Source organism: Tasmannia lanceolata, unplaced genomic scaffold (assembly GCF_043159265.1).
Source record: "Tasmannia lanceolata isolate RefF3 unplaced genomic scaffold, GAP_Taslan_0.1 ptg000029l, whole genome shotgun sequence".
In the NCBI taxonomy this organism is placed as follows: domain Eukaryota; kingdom Viridiplantae; phylum Streptophyta; class Magnoliopsida; order Canellales; family Winteraceae; genus Tasmannia; species Tasmannia lanceolata.
The window spans coordinates 2,500,212-2,522,441 of record NW_027518706.1 but is presented as its reverse complement, the minus strand read 5'-3'; the positions used below and the strand labels follow the sequence as shown (position 1 = coordinate 2,522,441).

The following is a 22,230-nucleotide window of genomic DNA, read 5'->3' as shown; positions in this document are numbered from 1 at the left end:
TACATAGATGGGGGGTGTACCAAAAATCAGCTCCATAGAATCATCCTAACCCATACATTTGTGGAGGTCAAAATGGACAGACATTGTTTGTCCACAAATCTGCCCATTTTTGTCCTCCACAAATGGAGGGGTTAGGATGATCCTATGGAGCTGATTTTTGGTACACCCCCTATCTACGATAGGGCCTTGCAAATGAATGGTTTGGATCACCACAGAAAATGTGGGACCTATGTGATTGGGTGCTTAAGCGCACCATAAGCTTGGTGAGCTTAAGCGCACCAACAATTTCCTCATAGAGGAAAATGATTGTGAGCTTGAAGCTCATATAGCTTATATGAGCTTGAGGGCCCAAACACATGTGGGCCCACATTGTTAGGATGATCCAAAGCATTCATTTGAAAGGCCTTCACATAGATAGGGTGTGTATAAAAAATCAGCTCCATAGGATCATCCTAACCCATCCAAAAGTGGAGGGCAAAATGGACAGACACCGTTTGCTACAAGTCTGCCCATTTTTGCCCTCCGCTTTTGGAGTGTTTAGGATGATCCAATGGAGCTGATTTTTGGTACACACCCTATCTATGATGGGGCCTTGCAAATGAATGGTTTGGATCACCACAAAAAATGTGGGACCATGTGTTTGGGCCCTCAAGCTCATATAAGCTATATGAGCTTCAAGCTCACAATCATTTTCCTCATATGAGGAAAATGATTGTGAGCTTGAAGCTCATATAGCTTATATGAGCTTGAGGGCCCAAACACATGGTCCCACATTTTTTGTGGTGATCCAAACCATTCATTTGCAAGGCCCCATCATAGATAGGGTGTGTACCAAAAATCAGCTCCATTGGATCATCCTAACCCCTCCAAAAGCGGAGGGCAAAAATGGGCAGACTTGTAGCAAACGGTGTCTGTCCATTTTGCCCTCCACTTTTGGATGGGTTAGGATGATCCTATGGAGCTGATTTTTTGTACACACCCTATCTATGTAAGGGCCTTTTAAATGAATGCTTTGGACCATCCTAACAATATGGGCCCACATGTATTTGGGCCCTCAAGCTCATATAAGCTATATGAGCTTCAAGCTCACAATCATTTTCCTCATATATATATATATATATATATATATATATATATAGAGGTATATATATATATATATATATATATATAGAGAGAGAGAGAGAGAGAGAGAGAGAGAGAGAGAGAGAGAGAGAGAGAGAGAGAGAGAGAGAGAGAGAAAACTGTTGGTGTGCTTAAGCTCACCATTTTTTTGGTGCGCTTAAGTTGTTATAACGCCTCCCATTCGTTTAAATGTTTGGGTCCTGCTTAAGCGCACCAATGGGAGGCGTTATAACAACTTAAGCGCACCAAAAAAATGGTGCGCTTAAGCTCACCAACAGTTTTCTCACACACACACACACACACACACACACACACACATATATATATATATATATATATATATATATATATATATATATATGAGAAAAGTGTTTCTAGTCCGGCCGACTAGAGATCATTCTCTAGTCCGCCACCCAAAAACGCATGGGTCCCACATATTTGGGTGATGCAAAGCATTCATTTGATGGGCCCTGACATAGAGACGGTGTCCACAAGAAATTAGCTTCATAGGATCATCCCAACCCTATGATTTGTGGAGCTTAAAATAGACGGCTTTGCATCACCCAAATCTGTCCATTTTTTAACTCCACAAATCGAAGGGTTAAGAAGATCCTATGAAGCTGAATTTTTGTAGACATCCTATCTATGATGAGGCCTATCAAATGAATGCTTTAGATCACCCAAATATGTGGGACCCATGTGTTTTTGGGTGGCGGACTAGAGAATGATCTCTAGTTGGCCGGACTAGAAACACTTTTCTCTCTCTCTCTCTCTCTCTCTCTCTATATATATATATATATATATATATATATATATATATATATATATATATGGGAAATAGGTTTATGAGCTCAAGCGCAGATAGCTTATATGCGCTCGAGTGCTGAAAATCATGTGGGCCCACATTGATGGGGTGATCCAAAGCATCCATTTGGAAGGCCCTTCCATAGATAGGGTGTGTACCAAAAATCAGATCCATAGGATCATCCTAACCGATTGAATAGTGGAGGGGAAAATGGACAGACTTTGTTTGTCCACAAATCTGCCCATTTTTCTCCTCCACAAATGGAAGGGTTAGGATGATCCAATGGAGCTAATTTTTTGTGGACACCCGATCTATGATAGGGCCTTCCAAATGAATGCTTTGGATCACCCCAACAATGTGGGCCCACTTTGTTTCTGCACTCGAGCGTAGATAAGCTTTTCTTATCTACGCTCGAGCGCAGGAACAGTAAGCCCTATATATATATGTATATATATATATATATATATATATATATATATATATATATAGAGAGAGAGAGAGAGAGAGAGAGAGAGAGAGAGAGAGAGAGAGGTGTAGCTACACATATGTGTAGCTAACTTAGCTGCACCGATGGCTTAAAATACAGTGGGCCCAAATTGTTTGGGTGATGCAAACCATTCATTTGATAGGCTCTCACATAGATAGGGTGTGCCCAAAAAATCAGCTCCATTGGATGATCCCAACCCTTCAAACTGTGGAGGCAAAAATGGAAAGATTTGTGAAGGTTTTTACACGTCCATTTTTGCCTCCACAAATTGTAGGGTTGGGATGATCCTATGGAGCTGATTTTTTGGGCACACCCTATCTATGTGAGGGCCCATCAAATGAATGGTTTTGAATCACCGAAACAATGTGGGGCCCACTGTATTTTAAGGCGTCGGTGTACCTAAGTTAGCTACACGTTTGTGGACATCCTATCTATGATGAGGCCTATCAAATGAATGCTTTAGATCACCCAAATATGTGGGACCCATGTGTTTTTGGGTGGCGGACTAGAGAATGATCTCTAGTCGGCCGGACTAGAAACACTTTTCTCATATATATATATATATATATATATATATATATATATATATATATATATATATATATATATAGTGTAAAAAAAAGGTTTTAGCAGTGCTTCATGATCATGACAGTGCTAATTGCGTCCTACTATACCTAACACATTCTAAAACATTAGGAACAGTAGTAAACATGTTTTTCATGTGGAGGGTAGTAGTCCTTTGATCATCTCTTCTTCAAACCACACAGGGGGTCTTCGAGGGAGCAACATTTTTTCCTTAAGCATTTTAGAATGAATTATTTCCCATCTTAGTGGTTGGTAGAGTGGGCCTTTAGTGTTAGAGTTCGCATATTTTAGACAATTCATAATTCATACTAATTTCATAACATGTTGCATGTGGAAGAAAAGAAATGATTGAATATTCACAAACGAAGTGACATCGTGGTCGAAGTTATGGACCAATTAGAAGCTTAGAGGATGGGCCACTTCTTCCTTAATTATTTTAGAATGTATTAGGTCTTGCATACTTTGTTGTCAAAGTTATGGGCGAGATTAGGAGCTTGCTCTCCCATATATAATGGTGAAGCAGCTCCTGGGGAAAAAAACTCCCATTTCTGAAGATGAACTCTGTATTCAGCAACCTGAAAATCCTCCTTCAGATGAAGAGCATGAAATCACCATCCTTGAAAAGCAGCAGTTTGCGATTACTGCTGACGAGGGAATGGAGCAGTTCTTTCCTTCCCTTGTCACCTGCAAGCCCTGTCAAAAGGACAGCCCAACCTGGGTAAAAGAGCATTATTTGCAAACGAACTTATCTCCAAAAGATACCAATGCTTCTTTTCCATTAAATGTAGCCCCCAAAGTTCAGAACTCAGCCTTGGCTGAAGGTACCAAATTATTTAATGCTGAGAAGACAAACAAGATGGAGTCAAACCCAGATGAACTCTGTCCTTTGACTGATTCAACCTTGCTGAGCCCAGGATTTTCCTCTCCTCTGTTAAATCCAAACGAGACTCTGCTTTCGGATCAGATTGGAAAAAAGCCCAACTGTAGTCCTTTGCAAATGCAGTCTCCCTTAAATGTGCCGTCCTTGATTCAGGAAGATTTATATCAGAAGTCTACTCCAAATGGGAAAAAGCCTTGCAGAAGTTCAGCTCCCTCAGACAGAACTATTGTGCTGTCAGCTAGGACTTTACCTGAAGGTTTATCCCCGGAAGTTTCCAGCCCAAAGGATTTCGAATTCCAGTCATGTGATCCAAAGGGTCATCTAGTGGGCCCTTCGAACTCCTCCCATTCAACTCTTTCCCGCCCTTTAGAGATTGTAAAGAAAAGCTCAAACTCTCTCCCTCTTCCTGTTAGAACCTCTGATAGAGCTTTTTCTTCTCCCCCCCTTTGCCCAGCTCCAATCGAGAAAGCAGTTCCTTTCTCTTCTGTCGAGAACACTTCAAGCTCAGCAAAGGCTTCTTCTGCTCCTACCCCTTCTCATGTTCCTATCTCTGGTCTTCAAAAAGCTGAAGATGGAGTCGCTGCTTCTTCAGGTCTTGCCTCCTGGAAATTGCTTTTCAACTCTGAGCATTCTGCTCCAGCTCCCACTGCCCTCAAAACCATCTCCCCAGATGCAGAAGAAAAGGCTAAATTGGTACTCTTTTTCCAAGATGAAGAAATCTCTCCTCAAGAGACAAAGTGGGCAAATTGCCTTGTAGGATACTTCTTAGGGAAAAGGCCCTATTTCGTCTCCCTTCGAGATAGTCTCGCTCGAAAATGGAAGTTGAAGGGATTCCTTCAATTGTTCACCCTCGAAATCAGTTTTTTCCTTTTTAAATTCTCATGCCCTGAAGATTGTTCGCGTGTTCTTGAAGACCACAGCCACTCCTATGGAGGCAGACCACTCCTCCTTCAACGATGGGATCCTGAGGCCTCTCTTGAAAAGCCCCCCTCTCTGAAATTCCCATTTGGGTTAGATTGCCCGGACTCCATCTTAAGTTCTGGTCTTCTCACTGTTTGAGTCGTATTGCTAGCTTAATAGGAAAACATCTCTACATGGACACCTACACTGCCGAGGAGACTCGATTAAACTTCGCTAGAATTTGCATTCAAATTAGAGCAGGGCAGCAACTCCCTGATTCCATCAGACTCAAAACTTCCACAGGAGAAATTGATCAAAAGATTATCTATGACTGGAAACCCAATGCTTGTAAGATTTGCCATGATTTCAGCCACGCCACCGAGGTTTGCTCTCATCACCCCAATCCTATTCGTGTTCAGGCCAACATGAAATGGAGGCCGGTTGCCAAGGAAACCAATAATGCCATTCTGGTCAACCCTGTTAATCCAAATTCGATAATTCAAAGCTCCTACCCTGCTCGGAACAGTTCTGGAAAACCTGAAGTGCCTCAAAGTTCTGTTGCAAAATGCGTCAACGCCCTTCAAGACATAGATTCTGATACACCCACGGTGTCCCCTTCTCATATCGCTGCTGAAGATGACTCTTGGCAAGCAGTGCGAAAGAAAAAAGGGAAATCTCCAATACTTCTCCTCCGTCCTTCTCCAACATGCATTCTGCCATCCCTCTCCAATGTCCCGCCTAAATTGGGCTAATGTTGGAGTTTGGGATGCCGAATGGAGCTGGTAGCTTTTTCTTTGGTGTTTTGCTCTTGCTTTGGCATAGCCTGTTCGGCTTGGTGGCCCCTCTGTTGTTAGCTTTGTTTCAGTTCTTGCCGTCCTATCTTTTGTCTTTTGCTTCCCTATTTCATTGGAGTTGTTTTGCCCCCACTATATATCTGGTTGGGGTCCTGCCTAACCCCAGCATACCCATAAAAAAAAAATAAAAAAATACTTCAATACTTAAACCTATGTTACTTGGATTCTTTTGAACGGGCGAAGAGTCCGTGTTGGACACGTCTCGGATTCCAATACTTTAGGATTCATAGAGACACTTCTAGGTCTCTTTTAGTTGTTTTGTTTTTGAAAATACTCCTACAACAACCTTACAATTACTTCATGTTTTCAGTTTCATCCATCCTCATAATAAGTTTTTGGGAAATGCAAAGTTTTGTCTAAATTGTGAATAAAGGGTAGTGATTTGAAAATTATAAAAAAGGTGTTGTCAGGTGAGAGAAGATGACTTATAGGACAAATATACCCCTCCTACCTCTTTTTTCCCTCCACTATTTCACCTATCCCTATACACTATTACCTTCTCACCTACCACCTTCTTCCTCAAGTCATTTCTAACGTGGAAAACTCCATGAGAAGGTTTTGAAGGTTGCCATTTACCTACCACCGTCTTCTTCCTCAAGGCTTCATGGAAGGTTTTTGGAGCTTGCCATTGCCATTGTAGTTTTGGAAAAAAACTCCATTGCCAACGTTTCCAAGCTCCATTGCCAATGTTTCCAAGCTCTATTTATGGTTTTTTCTCCCTATTTATGAGACTCTTTGTTTGGTTGCAATGTTTATCTTGACCTCTCTCTATCTCTCTCTATGTCTACAATCATGTTTGGTTACATGTTAGAATTTAGTGGTTCCGGGGTATAAAATGTGGTTCCGAAGTAGTTCCGAGGTAGAAAATGTGGTTCCCTAGTGGTTCCGAGGTAGAAAATGTGGTTCCCTAGTGGTTCCAGGGTATAAAATGTGGTTCCCTAGTGGTTCCGGGGTACAAAATGTGGTTCCCTAATGGTTCCGGGGTATAAAATGTTGTTCCCTAGTGATTCCGGAGTAGAAAATGTGGTTCCGTAGTAGTTCCGACGTATAAAATGTGGTTCCCTAGTGGTTCCGGGGTATAAAATGTGGTTCCTTAATGGTTCCGAGGTATAAAATGTGGTTCCGTAGTGGTTCCAGGGTAGAAAATCTGGTTCCCTAGTGGTCCCGGGGTATAAAATGTGGTTCCCTAGTGGTTATGAGGTATAAAATGTGGTTCCCTAGTGGTTCCGGAGTATAGAATGTGGTTCCGTAGTGGTTCCGGGGTAGAAAATGTGGTTCCCTAGTGGTTCCGGAGTAGAAAATGTGGTTCCCTAGTGGTTCCGAGGTATAAAATGTGGTTCCGTAGTGGTTCCGACGTATAAAATGTCGTTCCTTAGTGGTTCCGGCATATAAAATGTGGTTCCCTAGTGGTTCCGAGGTATAAAATGTGGTTCCCTAGTGGTTCCGGGGTATAAAATGTGGTTCCCTAGTGGTTCCGAGGTATAAAATGTGGTTCCCTAGTGGTTCCAAGGTATAAAATGTGGTTCCCTAGTGGTTCCAAGGTATAAAATGTGGTTCCCTAGTGGTTCCGGGGTATTAAATGTGGTTTCCTAGTGGTTTCGGAGTAGAAAATGTGGTTCCCTAGTGGTTTCGAGGTATAAAATGTGGTTCCGTAGTGGTTCCGGGGTATAAAATGTGGTTCCCTAGTGGTTCCGGGGTATTAAATGTGGTTCCCTAGTGGTTCCGAGGTATAAAATGTGGTTCCCTAGTGGTTTCGGGGTAGAAAATGTGGTTCCCTAGTGGTTCCGAAGCATAAAATGTGGTTCGGTAGTGGTTCCAGGATAGAAAATGTGGTTCCCTAGTGGTTTCGGGGTATAAAATGTGGTTCCCTAGTGGTTATGAGGTATAAAATGTGGTTCCCTAGTGGTTCCGGAGTATAGAATGTGGTTCCGTAGTGGTTCCGGGGTAGGAAATGTGGTTCCCAAGTGGTTCCGGAGTAGAAAATGTGGTTCCCTAGTGGTTCTGAGGTATAAAATGTGGGTCCGAGGTATAAAATGTGGTTCCATAATGGTTACGGGGTATAAAATGTGGTTCCGGGGTAGAAATTGTGGTTCCCTAGTGGTTCCGGGGTATAAAATGTGGTTCCCTAATGGTTCCGGAGTAGAAAATGTGGTTCCCTAGTGGTTTCGGGGTATAAAATGTGGTTCCCTAGTGGTTCCGAGGTAGAAAATTTGGTTCCCTAGTGGTTCCGGGGTAGAAAATGTAGTTCTCACGCCGGGCCCGTACGTGCCGGGTCGATCCGCGTCTCACCCGGATTTTTGCCGTATTTTTTAAGATGTTTTTGAGAAATGTTATCCGCACTACCGTATTTTGATGAGGACACTCCTCACTTTATTAAAAGTACGGTATGGCCCGTACCATAGGATGATCCAAACCGTCCATTAGATGGGCCACAACCTAAATAGGTTGTGCCCCAAAAAGCATTTCCGTAGGTTTATCCTAACCCTCTGATTAGAATGTTAGAGGTAGATCGGAGGGTTAGGATCAACCTATGGAAATGATTTTTGGGACACAACCAATTTAGGCTGTGGCCCATCTAATTGACGCTTTGGATCATCCTATGGTGGGCCATACCGTACTTTTAATTAAATGAGGAGTGCCCTTATCAAAATACAGTAGTGTGGATAACATTTCCCTTTTTTTGTATGGGAATTTGCTAGCCACCTTTGCCGAGGCAACTTCTCGGCTTGTGGCCCATCATTTGATGCAAAGATTGGCAGAAGTAATATGGGTGCAAAGGTGGCTAGCAAAAGCATAATTGCAAAAAATAGTAATCATTACTTGCAAAAAATAGTAATCATTACGGATTTGTAGCTAAAGTGCTAAGTTTTAAATGAAAAATTACGAAAAAATGGAAGCAAAGTATTAAAATTACGAAAAAAATACCAAAAGGATGCACTAACATATGACAATTACCGAACTACAAAGTTTGACTGTCTTCCGTCGGAAGTCCGAACGTTTGTTCGGAAGTCCGAACAAACCTTCGGACTTCCGAATGGAACCAATATTTTGGTTATGTATACTGGCTTCCATTCGGAAGTCCGAAGTTTTGTTCGGACTTCCGACGGAAGCCAGTAGAATAGGGATAATTCCAAAGTTTTTTATTTTCAAATTGGGTAAAAATTCGAAGGATAATAGGGATATACATTGTGATCATAGTGTCATGCAGGCAACCATAAATTGAAGCTTGATTTTGATGTTTTAGAATAAAAAAATGCAAAGAAAATGGATTTATCTTGAAAATGGGGAAAACAACAAAATTCAATTTTAAGCTCAAAATTCATTTTCTTTGCATTTTGTAACACTCCTTCAATAAGTTTATCATGAATAAACCCTCATGATTACCAAACCCTGTTGTAAATGGCAACCTTCAAAACCCTTCCATGGACTTTTCCACATTAGAAAAGTCTTGAGGAAGAAGAAGGTGGTAGGTGAGAAGGTAATAAGTGCATAGGGATAAGTTCAAAAAGGTGGAGAGAAAAAAGAGGTAGGAGGGGTATATTTGTCCTAAAAGCCTTATTCTCTCACTTGACAACACCTTTTTTATAAATTTCAAATCACTACCCTTTATTCACAATTTCGCATAAACTTTGCATTTTTTTAATGATTTGCCCTAAGTTTTTTATATCTTTTCTATGAAAATAAAACATTATATTTACGCAACCTACTAAAAATTTTAATATATTATTTATTATAATTAAAATATGTTGGCGAATCCATGAATCTTTCATTTGAAGGTTTGCGGAATCCGACACTCGATACCCGTGTTGGATTCTGACACTCATACACGTACTGATGCAACATAGTCTTCAACATATTTCAAATACTTTAAAAGAATATTTTGTTCAAATACTTTTCATATTGATTTCTTAGTGTCTAAGCGCTGCTTCAGGAATGCCCCTCGCCAAAATGCCACGGGCTTCTGTCGGTCACCTCAATTAAAAATTGCAGATTTCTCATACAACTTCTTTGTTGGAGAGATACCTCAATGCCTGAAATATCTTCCAAGGTACCTATCTGATATTTTCATAATCCTTGTAGAATTGCTCTTGTTCCACGCAGCTTCTTATACTTTCTTCTGCAGATCAAGCTTTCAAAGAAACTGTTTGAAAGACAGAGATTCTAACTTGCAGCGTTCTGCTCAGCAATGTGGTGGGTTTCCTACTAACTCTTATTTATTTCAAAGTTTCCCTCTTTAGGATCATGTGTTGGAAAGAAGGCACTTCAAAGAAAAACTGAATTGCTGTTGGATTATATTTTTTTATTTGTGATATTTCTAAACGTCAGGACATCATTTTCTATTTGCATGACATGGGATGCAATTTTTAGTGGAAAACAATACTAAAAATAAGTACAAACAAAAAAAAAGTACAGAAACAAATAAATACTAAACCCTATATTTATCATATAAATATATACTGTATTAATATTTGTCATGCTGTGACTCTCTCTCTCTCTCTCTAGTAAAAATATTGTTTCACTCTTAACAGACCGAGTGCTTCTGTCTTTTTTCGAATTCAATTATGAAATTTGTTGCCTAATTAACTTAAGAGTCCATACTGTGTTATTCAGTGCATAAGTAAGTTGGATGCAACTTTAACAATCGATTATGTAATAATTAGGCTTCAATAACTAAGAATTAAGAAATAAACTGAAAGAAGCAAACCCTTAAGAACTGCGTGAGAAAAAGAAATTAATCATAAAATGCTCAGTGCCATTATTATTTAGTTGTCAAAAGAAAACAATGACAAGTCACAGCTTTCATTACTCGGCTAGATATAACTATATCTGCTAATGCTACTGAAACTGAGTAACTAAGTTATAGTACTTTGAAATATTGAAATCTTTAGTTAAAGCCATCCTAATGAAATTATTACCAGACATTTTACTTTTAATCTGTTAACTTACCAACTTCTCCAAAGCTTAAGCTGTTGGAGAAAGGCGTTATTTATCTTTTTTACTTTAACACCACCCCGCATGTGTGGCCCACTTGGCAAACACGTGGCACATGTGGTCCCACTTTGGGCCGATGAGAAAGGCGTTATTTATCTTTTATACTTTAACACTCCCCCGCACGTTTGGCCCACTTGGCAAACACGTGGCACATGTGGTCCCACTTTGGGCTGACCATCGCATGTGGATTTTTTGCTACCCGGGAGGTTTGAACTCGAGACCTTTGGCTTTGATACCGTGCTAACTTACCAACTTCTCCAAAAGCTTAAGCTTTTGGAGAAGTTGGTAAGTTAGCATAATCAAAATTAAGAGTTAAACAAAATTAAAAATTTTGGTGAGCATTTTTTTAATAAAATGAATCCACTATTATTATGTATTCTTTATTGTTTCCCACTAACCAAATTTATGAAAGAAAATTGTAGCAATGCTACCAAAGATTTTGATAATTGATGTGCCACTCATAAGTTCCACGTAAGCAACCCATATGAACCATGGGAAAAGCTGTTATTCGGACAACACACGTGAGTTGCATGGTGCTATAGCTAGTGCAAAAACCAATCCATGACTAATCGCGCACATTGTGTGGGATGATATTTTAATCCTTGTAATATATCTTTCTTGGGTTATACAGTGATATTTTGGTATTGTGTATCAACTGAGAGTTGGGAGAATAGATCAATGTATGTTATGTGGTCAAAGTTTCTGCTATTCCACCACTGATTGGTTGTATGGGCAGCCGTGCTTCCACTGTATAACACAAGTATTGTTAAATTATTACATTTTCTAATTCTCACTCTTTATTCATTTGTTTGTTCTACTTTATTGTTTCAGACCTTTTTTTAATCAGTCAGAATGGTTATTTGCATCTTTTTGCCCTTGACAGTCAAATATGTGTATACACATATATTTATGTTTATGTACATATCGAATGTGATACTTAATCTTCAAAATTAGGATATATAGAGTTATAGACATGCAAACAATTTATGACTTCCCTTAATTTTCTGACATTCCAATTATTAAATTGGGTCCGTAAAAGAAATCCTGTGATCTTTTCTTTTTATCTTTACCGTGTATTCCTATTATTTTCCAATAATGTTTGTTTGTTCTCTAAACAACAAATTGAAGCTGTTTTCATCCCTGAAACTTATATTATTCATTTTCTAATTATTATAGTTGCGACTTGTCAACACTTTCTTGTTCAAATGCAGGCACATTAACTTATATGTGTCATGCCTTCTTTGACATGCAGAGACATCCAACACGTTTTTGCAACCTTACTTGGCATATGCACAATTACTGTTGATCTAATAAGGATACTCTTGTATTTGTTTGTGTTAAAACAACTGTAAGCATGAACAATTAACGGCTCCCTAAACAGCACTATAAGACTTGACTGACATTATGACAATGCGATTAAACAATCCTATATTGACTTTGTTGTAATATCTAGTTGGAAAACATAAATAGTAAACCTTATCCTACCTCCATGACACTGGTATCTGTGATAGTCAGTGCCATGTGTAGATGTGGTTAATGCTCAATGAGTCTACTTACGAAGATATGGAGGATATGAAACAATATAATATCGATTGAAACTTGTTGAAAATTGTTCGACTGGGCAATGACCTTCGGCAATGGAAAGGTTCACACGTGACTGTCAGAGGCTTTTGGTACTTGATCTTGTTTTTAAACATTGGACTGAATCAAAGACTTGGATATTGTACTTGTCAATGATTTCCTATGTCACTAATATCTCCGATATTTTAAAATATAGCAATTTTATTGTGACATTTTGGTAAAACGACAAAATTCTGAAATAATCCCTAGAATTTTAAAAATATAGCAATATTTTCATTTACCATGATAATAGCGTGATATTTTTACGGTATTTTGACGATATTATTTATTTCATTTTTTTCTTAATTTATATATTTTTAAATAGTTTTATTTTTATCTTTTTTCCCGATATAAACCTGGAAAAATAAAACTAATTTAATATATCCTGAGATTTTCCCTTGACGAGAAATTTCCGAGAAAGATTTTTGTGACTTAGGTGATTTCATCACCTGCTATGACACTAGAAGTAAGCATATTCATCATCTATGCATCAAAATCCTGGTTGCCGGTTCATAAGTTAATCACTTTATCTGGCCATATTGAATGTCACCTTTTGTGTCTCTTTTAAATGGTTATAAAGAAAATTTTATCAGGAATCACTTTTTTTTCTGTAGGTGGTGCTGCACCAGTGAAAAGTCATCAAGCACCCAACCCAGAATATGGGCATGTTGAAGATGTACAAACACACCAGGGGTCATCAAGACCTACATGGCTGCTAGCTTTGGAAATCATTACAGGGACAATCGTTGGTTTCCTTTTACTACTTGCCATTCTCACCGCCTTTAAAAGTTGCAAGGCAAAACCTTCGATCATAATCCCTTGGAAGAGAAAACCAAATGGGAAGGACCACATGGCAATATCTGTAGGTTTGTTCATCAACTTTATTGTTGTCCATCTCTACTACTTAGCTATGTCACAAATATCGGCGAGAAATTGAGAAAATTGTGATATTTTGATTAAACGATAAAAATATGCTTTTTTTTTCTCGCTAGAAGTTGAATTTCTCGTGATTGTATCATGATTTTATCTCGGATTATCGCATAAATTGGGGTGTTGGCTTTAAAAAAATACTTGAACTTCTCATTCACTCTAAAAACTCTCAAACATCCTAAAACCTTCGACCTAACCCAAATTCCGAATTAAAAATGTGTATTTTTTATATTTATATTTGTAAATTAATTTATTTTTACCATTTTTCCTGATATAAACCTGAAAAAAAAATAAAAAATCCTGAGATTTTCCTTTGCGTAGAAATTCACGTGAACGATATTTCTGACATAGCTCCTTAGCTCTGAAGTTGATTGGTTTAATTATAGTCTTACTTCATGCTCTGGTGAAGTGAACTTGGTGGTGCATTTTACACTTTCTGCAGTGATAAATGTAGAGGAACCATAGTTCTTTTACTTTTTTTTCCTTATGTTTTCTTTGCACTCAATCATATTTCTGATTTAGTGTTCTCTTTTTATAAGTAGATGCTGAGTTGCTGAAAACTGTGTTGAGAATAAGGCGCCAGGAGCTTGAAGTAGCCTGTGAAGATTTTAGCAACATTATTGGTACTTCGCCGGACAGTCTAGTCTATAAAGGCACCATGAAAGATGGACCTGAAATTGCAGTGATATCTCTATGCATCTTGGAGGAACAATGGACTAGCTATCATGAGCTTTATTTTCAGAATGAGGTAATTAGTTATTGATCTGGAACTTTCAAACCTTAGTGACAATAGGTTCAATTCTTTTTTTTTTCACCATGATCAATTGAATAACCAATATTGTCTTTTTTTTCACCTTAGCTGCCAGTATTATCTTAAGTAAATGATTGGTTCTGGGAAAATAGCAACTAGCACAGAAACAAAAATAAAAAACTTGTCACTGAAAAGAAAATTTTCAAAGTTGTAAATCTAAAGTTGAAATTTTAAATTCTAAATGCCAACTTAAGGAAATTTTAAAAATTGATATATTGTTTTAATGGAATTAAAAATATTGTATAAATATATAGTAACATGACTACTTTAACATATCTTATGTTTTCTATAGATTTTAGGTTCTAATTCCATATAAATTCAGCCTCCTTGATTGTACCCTAGGAAACTTAATGCCAATTATATTTCGATAACCACAATTGTTAATAGGGGAATGCTAAGTGCAAATACACAAATCCCAGACGTGGTTGGTTTGTCACATTGGAACAACCATGTCGCTAAAAGATGGACCTCTTATGATCAAGGGGTTTCAATGTGCGGAATCAACTTCTTTTGGGATGTGGTCAACCTGGACTTGCATTCATCTTGTTACAAACTTGTAACATTTTCCCCTGACTGGAAACTGATGGTTCAATTCCCAATCCCGTCTCGACCGAGAAAATGGAAAGTTCATTGGTTTTTAAATTCAAATTGATTTCTATAGAAAGTTTTGGTTTGGAGTTACGCTCTGCCGGGTTATCAACAAGTTTCTGAACATTTTAAAATATTGAATTTGCTTCGACTATATGAACTCTAAACTCTCAACAATGTTGTCAAAATTGAAAAGGGGAAACAAAATGTATAATTAGTAAAGAGTAAACTTAAGATTCTTTGCATAATTCCATGCATCAGGTGGCAGATTTGGCAAGATTAAATCATGAAAATACAGGAAAGTTACTTGGCTATTGCAAAGAGAGCAACCCATTTTCGAGGATGCTAGTCTTTGAATATGCATCAAATGGGACACTTTATGAGCACCTTCATTGTGAGTGGATTTTTATTACGTATTCGTATTTATAATGGTTTTTTTTTTGTTTCTACATCTTTCGGGATCTGAAGAACCGACCTCGTAATTGAATTGCAGATGGTGAAGGATGTCAATTATCTTGGATTAGGCGCATGAAAATTGTTATTGGAATTGCTCGTGGCCTAAAGTATCTGCACACTGAACTTCAGCCCCCATTCACGCTATCTGAGTTGAACTCAAGTGCTGTATATCTTACTGAAGATTTTTCTCCCAAGGTATGCTGAATTAATCTCATCTATTGTTAAACCCGGTGATCAATACTTCGCAACTGGTATTTATGTAAAACTCTGACTTCGCGGTTGATACCATTGAGATAAACTGGAAGTATCAAACTTTGGGTCCCTTACAAGGACATGTATGTATAATTGAGACCGTTGATCTTGTTGACCATCGTGGTCTTGTTTGTGGTACCAGGATACAAACATCAACGATTTAGGCTGCAGTTCGCATTTCGCAACCATTCTCTTAATTCCTATTCTAGAATCAAGAATTAGAATGAATTTTTTCAAGTACTCCCTTCCATAGAATTACGTTTGGCAAAGTTACATCCAAGAAATAATTTTCTTGTTTTTAGAGCAGAATGACATTTGGCTGTGATAAAAAAAAATGAATTCTGGATTAATATCAGTTATGGAATATATGTGGATCAGACCAATCAAGTGTGTGACTCTCTGGCGCATTACTAAGAGGCCTGAAATTTAGATAGAGGATCAACACATGCCAGAATATCCTTACATGCACATCAACAAAAAAAAGAAGGGAAAAAACAGAAATTTAAGTTGTGTTGTAGCATACTGTCTAGAAAAACCGATATTCAAAATATGCAAGCAACACACTCATGAAGCCAATATAGATAGACATTTTTTTTAATGGTGCCAAAATAGATAGACATGATTCTATGATTTGATTTTATCCGAATAAGCAGGTAAAGTGGAAAAGTAAAGCACCACGAGTCTAGAGGCTAACTTATTAGGATCCAGAAATATAAATGTCTTTTCTCATGTGACTACTAGGAGTTCATATCATATCATGATTACGTCAGATTTAATGCAAATTAGAAGCAACAAAAACTTAGGAGTGAGCTCTATTAAAGCTAACCTTCAAACTAAAACAGAAACTTAAAGCATACTAGTAGTAGCGCACACATGAACTAGGAGAACTAAAATTTAGAGCATGATGTCACGCAAAACTAGTGTACAACTAGAAAGAGAGAGGATCAACATATACTAGCATATTCCCACAACAAAAATAAAAATCTGAGTTGTATAGTTTTTTTTTTTTTTTTTTTGAAATTTAAAAATAATAATAATAAAAATGAGATGTATAGTTTAAGCTAGTATACTATCTAGAAAAACAGAAATCCAAAATATGCAAGCAACACTCTTGCAAACCAATAGAGACATGAGTCTATGATTTAATTTCATCTAAATCAACATTTGAAATGGAAAATTACAGTACCCACAGGGCGGGAGGCATGGTTTTAAATTCTGTCTGAAAAATTTCGTTTCGGCCCAAATATTTTGATTTCGGCTCCTACCGAAACGAAATCCACTTGGATTTGAAAAAACACCATATTTCCCCTGAAATTTCAGCATCTCTTCTGAAATTTTGGGATTACCTTAGTGTTTCGGTCGAAATATGTGAAACATGCAACTTTTTAGATAAAAAAGCAAGGTTTCTGTCAAAATGTCGACATTTTGACAGAAAACCTGACAAAAATCAACTCTACTTGCAGAAAAGAGAAGAACAACGAGATTCCTTTAAGATATTTCTGGATAAACAACAAAAAATAAAAGGAAAAACAGGTGGTGAAGTATCTTACTTGGATTTCGGTCGTGATTATCTCATCATGGTGGGGTCAGGACTGTGCTTTCCAATCAGATCGACATACGTGATCACATCCACGTCACATTCGAGGCTCAGAAAGTAGCTTTTAGGATAGACCCTAACATCCACCATCTTTTCAACATCTTTATGTATGTGAAGATGGTTTTAGTCCTTAAATATGACCCACCCATGCCTTTAAGATATTAATTGTGGCTAAAGGATCTGTAAGTCCATATTTCAGAAATACTTCCTTTTGCTGTTTTCGTCTATGGTGTTACCTTGAGTTGATTTTATGTGCTTAACTGCAATTCAATTGGTTCTTATTCTAGTCTGTAATCTCGTATGTCATTATATGGATGTATCCCCTTTGAATTATCTCCATCTCTGCTTTTGTAACTAGTTGATTTTTTTTTTTTTTTTTTTTTTTTTGTAGCTGATTGATTTTGAAAGATGGAAAACTGTACTTGCAAAATCAGAAAAAAACTCCGGTTCTATGAACAAGGCGGTTGTTTTTCGTGCTTTTCTGGATTCTCTAGATAGACCCAATTTGGATGTCCAAGGGAACACATTTGCTTTTGGTGTACTTTTACTCGAAATAATAAGTGGGAGACCCCCATATTGCAACGATAGAGGATGCTTGGTGGATTGGGTAAGATATCGTTTTCTTCTTTTCTCCATTTTCTTTTATATTGGAATATGGCCCATCGTCAGTCATAGGCACCAAAACTTTTTCATATGTGCCTTCAGTTGAAAGATTTGATCACAAGTTGCTTTTTCAAAAAAATAAAAATAAATAAATAAATGTCATAAGAACAAGAAAGATCTTTCATTCAGCGACTGAGTTCTTCTCAATTGGTAGATTACTTCACAAATCACAAATATTTAGTAATATGCATTGCTCAGGCACATGGTGTTCACATCTGTTTAGGTACACAACACATTCTATACTAGGGCACTGGGTGTTCTCATCTATTTGGATGCACATTCATACACATTCACATCCTTTTGTTTCTGCGGAAAGAGAAAAACCATCCTCATATAAAATGTCTTTGAATCAGTGTGAAATAAACAAAATGATTACCTATTGTCTCTCCGGGAAACTCTTTGTACAAGTATTGTTGTTTCCTAATCAGAAGCTTTTTTCTTATTTCCAGAATTTATTCTAAAATTCCTTGAGAAAACATAGTAACTCTGCAGCTTTTCATTTTCCTCCACATTTTTTCTTATAATATGTTTTTTCTTATTTCCAGAATTTATTCTAAAATTCCTTGAAGAAACCAGAGAGCTATTGAATCTACAATTTGATTTTAGATGAATAGAACCCAAAATTGCAACATTTGTGGTCTATGAAGACCTAAGTGTATTGCCCATGTATCAACTTAAATAACCGTCAATCTTGTTGCTAATATTCCATGATCTATTTGTGTTTCCTTTCATCTTACATTCCCTAATAAAAAAGATGCGGATTTGCTATAGTTTGTCAACAAACTCGGCAATGGTGCTTCAGTTACAATAAATGTCACAAATATCATCCATAGGGAATAGTCCTGCCCTAAAAATTGGGGTGGGGATACCCTATGTCATCCAAAAAAAAAAAATGTCACAAATATCTCCGATATTTTCAAAATATCATGATTTTATCGCGACATTTTGATAAAATGACAAAATCCTTAAATAATCTCGAGATTTTAAAAATATAGCGATATTTTCACTTTGTATCATTTATGGTGAAAATATCACAATTATATTGTGATATTTTTCTGATATTTTATATTTTATATTTTGTTAAATTACATATTCTTAAATAATTATATTTTATCGTTTTTTCCCTATATAAACCCGAAAGTAATAAAAAAATTATTAATATATCCTGAGATTTTCCCTTGGCGAGAAATTCTAGAGAACGATATTTGTGACTTTGGTTACAATGAAACTGAGCTACTTGTTGTGTCTTGCAGGCAAGGGAGTATCTGGAGCTGCCAGAAGTACTGCCCTATATGGTAGACCCTGAATTGAAATATTTCAGGTATGATGACCTTAGAGTAATATGTGAGGTGGTGAACCTTTGTTTCCAAGCCGACCCGTCCAAGCGGCCATCCATGGAGTCACTAAGTGTCATGCTAGAGAACGGAATTGACACATCAACAGCTGCTGATTTGAAGGAGTCTCCCTTGGCATGGGCAGAACTAGTAATATCATCGTAGCTGTGCTGCCCACATTGTAAATCCAAAATATACGTCCAAATCATGTTTTATTTTCTTTCTCTTTTCTCATTTTATATTTTACTTTTCATTTGTTTCCAAGGAATGCTTTCATGGCGAAGTGAATGTAAATTGTCATGCATGGAAAATTCGGCTCTTTCTGTATACTTTTGGCTGACAAGAAAACTTGAGGTCATTAAAACAAAGAAGGATTTGTGGGTCTTCTTTTATCTTACTTTTGTTTTGGTTTCCATACTCATTGTTCACATTCTGTGTAGAAAAAAAACAGACAAACAACCATTCAAGTTAATCTGGGCATTTAGGTCGTTTAAACAATAGATCAGCAAAATAAGTTCAGAAAAAGATGAGATATGGCTACACCTCTTGGCTCATACGTCTTGTTGGAGATGGCATTATTTAATCTTTATACTTTAACACTCCCCTCATGTGTGGGCCCTCTTTTTAGGGTTGGCCTACACTTGGCGCATGGGGTCCCTCTTTTGGGCCGGCCATTACATGTGGATTTTTAATATGAAGGAGTTTTGAGCTCAGGACCTTTGCTCTGATACATGTCAAACAACCAATTACTCCAAAAGCTTAAGCTGTTGGAGATTGCCTTATTTAATCTTTTATACTTTAACAATACAGGTTCTATGGCCATCAGGTGTAGCCTGATGATATGTAGGGTGAGCTGTGAGGATGCTTAGGTCAAAAGCCTACACGATTAGTTGGTGAAAAGCCGGTGCAGTGTGGACTTTGGTTTGGCCTATGGTCTGAACCATGGGTGTGTGGCTAGGGAATGTGAGGGTCCTCTGTTCTCAGTTTTAGCAACATCTGAAAGCACAACTCATGAACTTGATTCTTTCCTTTCATATTCAAGTAATCATACAATGTACTTGTCAAACAACCAGTTACTCCAAAAGTAACACTCCCCCTCACCTGTGGCCCCTCTTTTGGGTTTGGCCTACACGTGGCACATGTCCCCTCTTTTTGGGTTTAGCCATTGCATGCTATCCAAGAGGTTTGAACCCAGGACCTTTGGCTCTGATACCATGTCAAACAACCAGTTACTCAAAAAGCTTAAGCTGTTGGAGATGGCGTTATTTAATCTTTTATACTTTAACAGCACTCTCCTTCGTACTTTACCTTTTTTCTACATGTGTAGCAGAAGAATCTTGAATATATCTGTTTTCTACACAAATCCAGGGATTGCCTATAGCTCTATCTTTAAATATGTCAATTTGAAAGCACAATAGGGACTGTCTATAGCTTTATCTTTTAATATTTCAACTCGAAAGCACATTAACAGCAATGAGAATGATATGGAATTTGAAGATGGTGATCATAGCTAACTATTCTTTAGAATAACAGGTCAGCTAAGTTGTCAGTTTGCAAGAATTTAATGAAAGATCATGTGAATGCTAATTTACTGTCTTGGGAGACAAGATATCTTCATCATCTTATCTGTTCTTCAATTCACTGCTCTCTTTTTAAATCACATTTATAAATTAGTTTAATCACTTAATGCTGCATTCATGATAATCGTAATCAACAGGCCGCCGCGAAAAAAGTAGCACTAATGAGAATTAGAGTAAGCAAAAAAGAAGTAGCACTAATGACTTTTCAAGAAAAAAGTAGCACTAATGAGAGTTAGAGTAGCTTGACTTCTCGACTCTTGTCGGTGGTTGAATTATCACGCAGGCGTGGCGTGCTCTGTATCAATGGTTCTTGGAGAGGAAGTTTAATGTAGATCACATATGGGTTGCAAATTACAATATCATAGAACTGACCAATTTATTTCATTTTCATTTTAGTAGATATCCATGCTTGAGGAACGAAAGCTTTTAAAAGCTTTGACACTACAACTCAAAGGAGATGGGGAGCTGTGCGACAAAATTGAATGAAATCCATAACTCATGGTCTAAGCCACAAGTTGGGTACTTGAAAGCAACACAGTTCCATGAATAAAACAAACAGGAGAGCTTTTAAAGAGTGAAACATAGCTCCTGGATAAACCAACAATAGCAGGAGGGAGTAAATGAGAGAGCTAGTATAAAATTTAGCAGATTGAGAAAAGATCCCCTCTCCATTAATCCTCTCAAATAAATGGGTGTTCATCAAAGATAAAGGGGAGTTGTAATTTGCTAATTCATGGTCCACCAAAGCTCTTAATGCCTTTAACTCACCTCCAAGTTGTTATCTTTTAGTGCCACTACATAATCCAATTTCCGGCACTGCCTTGAATGGTTTGTATCCCATCCAGCTACACCCTTATTAATTCCCTCATTAAGTATTTATCAGTTATATGGGTCTAAAAAAAATTCAGTTAAGAGTGTGCACAGACATGCATTCCCGTACAGCATATAGATAGTTTCATCAACTGTAAATTTAGAGCTGTGGGGTCAAATAAGGCCTTGGACTTGTTGCTAACTTCATTTTCCCTTCATTGGTAATTAACTATTGTGACAACTTTACCACTTGCAGAAATAAATCCTTATATATCTGCAGCAAGTTTGGATGTTTTTGTGTGTAATTTGGTGATCGGTAGCCTCCCTCGCTCTTGCAGTTTCTATTCGCTTCCAGTCGAATCCTTCAGACAGTGACGGGCGAATAAATCATCCAAGTAGGATCATTTTGGTCTCTATCACCATCTAAAATCTTATAATTTCCCTATTTTTTAAATTATTGCAGAAGGTTCTTGGTTCAGCAGGACTCGAACTATTTCCGAAGGAGATTTATATTAGACAGTCCATCTGAATCAGACCCATGAATACGAGGCCTCGCGTAGCAACGAGGTGTCACTCTACAATGAACGTCCCTTGCGCAGGGTGCAAGCTACTACGCAAGCGCTGCACTAAGGACTGTATCTTTGTGCCTTACTTTCCATCAACAGAGCCAGGGAAGTTTGCCAGTGTGCACCGGATTTTTGGCTCCAGCAATCTCAGCAAACTCCTGCGTGTAATTCTTACTTTGACTCTATTTTTCTGATAGATTATCTTCTCTTCAATAAAAATGTTTCTTGTAACAAGAAATAGGACAAACATTCTAGTACTAATATGTTCGAATTTCATTACAAGTGAATCTCTTCATGAATGAAAAGTTAAATTTTGAAGAAAAAAGACTGACTAAGATCCTGTTTGGATTGCAAGAAATACATTTCTGAAAAAAAATTTCTTTTCAAAAATTAGAGGA

General features: G+C 37.6%; 1 protein-coding gene across 1 annotated transcript in view; it reads left to right on the top strand.

Moving 5' to 3' along the window:
• Positions 1-19,268, top strand: part of LOC143859135 (putative LRR receptor-like serine/threonine-protein kinase At1g63430) — a 31,174-nt gene extending 11,906 nt beyond the window's left edge. The window contains exons 6-13 of the mRNA XM_077369817.1: positions 9,565-9,681; positions 9,757-9,824; positions 12,860-13,111; positions 13,718-13,923; positions 14,836-14,968; positions 15,068-15,225; positions 17,271-17,486; positions 18,796-19,268. Of these exons, the coding sequence (XP_077225932.1) occupies positions 9,565-9,681; positions 9,757-9,824; positions 12,860-13,111; positions 13,718-13,923; positions 14,836-14,968; positions 15,068-15,225; positions 17,271-17,486; positions 18,796-19,041 (1,396 nt within the window). The 3' untranslated portion in view covers positions 19,042-19,268. The remainder of the gene's footprint in view (positions 1-9,564; positions 9,682-9,756; positions 9,825-12,859; positions 13,112-13,717; positions 13,924-14,835; positions 14,969-15,067; positions 15,226-17,270; positions 17,487-18,795) is intronic.
• Positions 19,269-22,230: the final 2,962 nt, after the last annotated feature.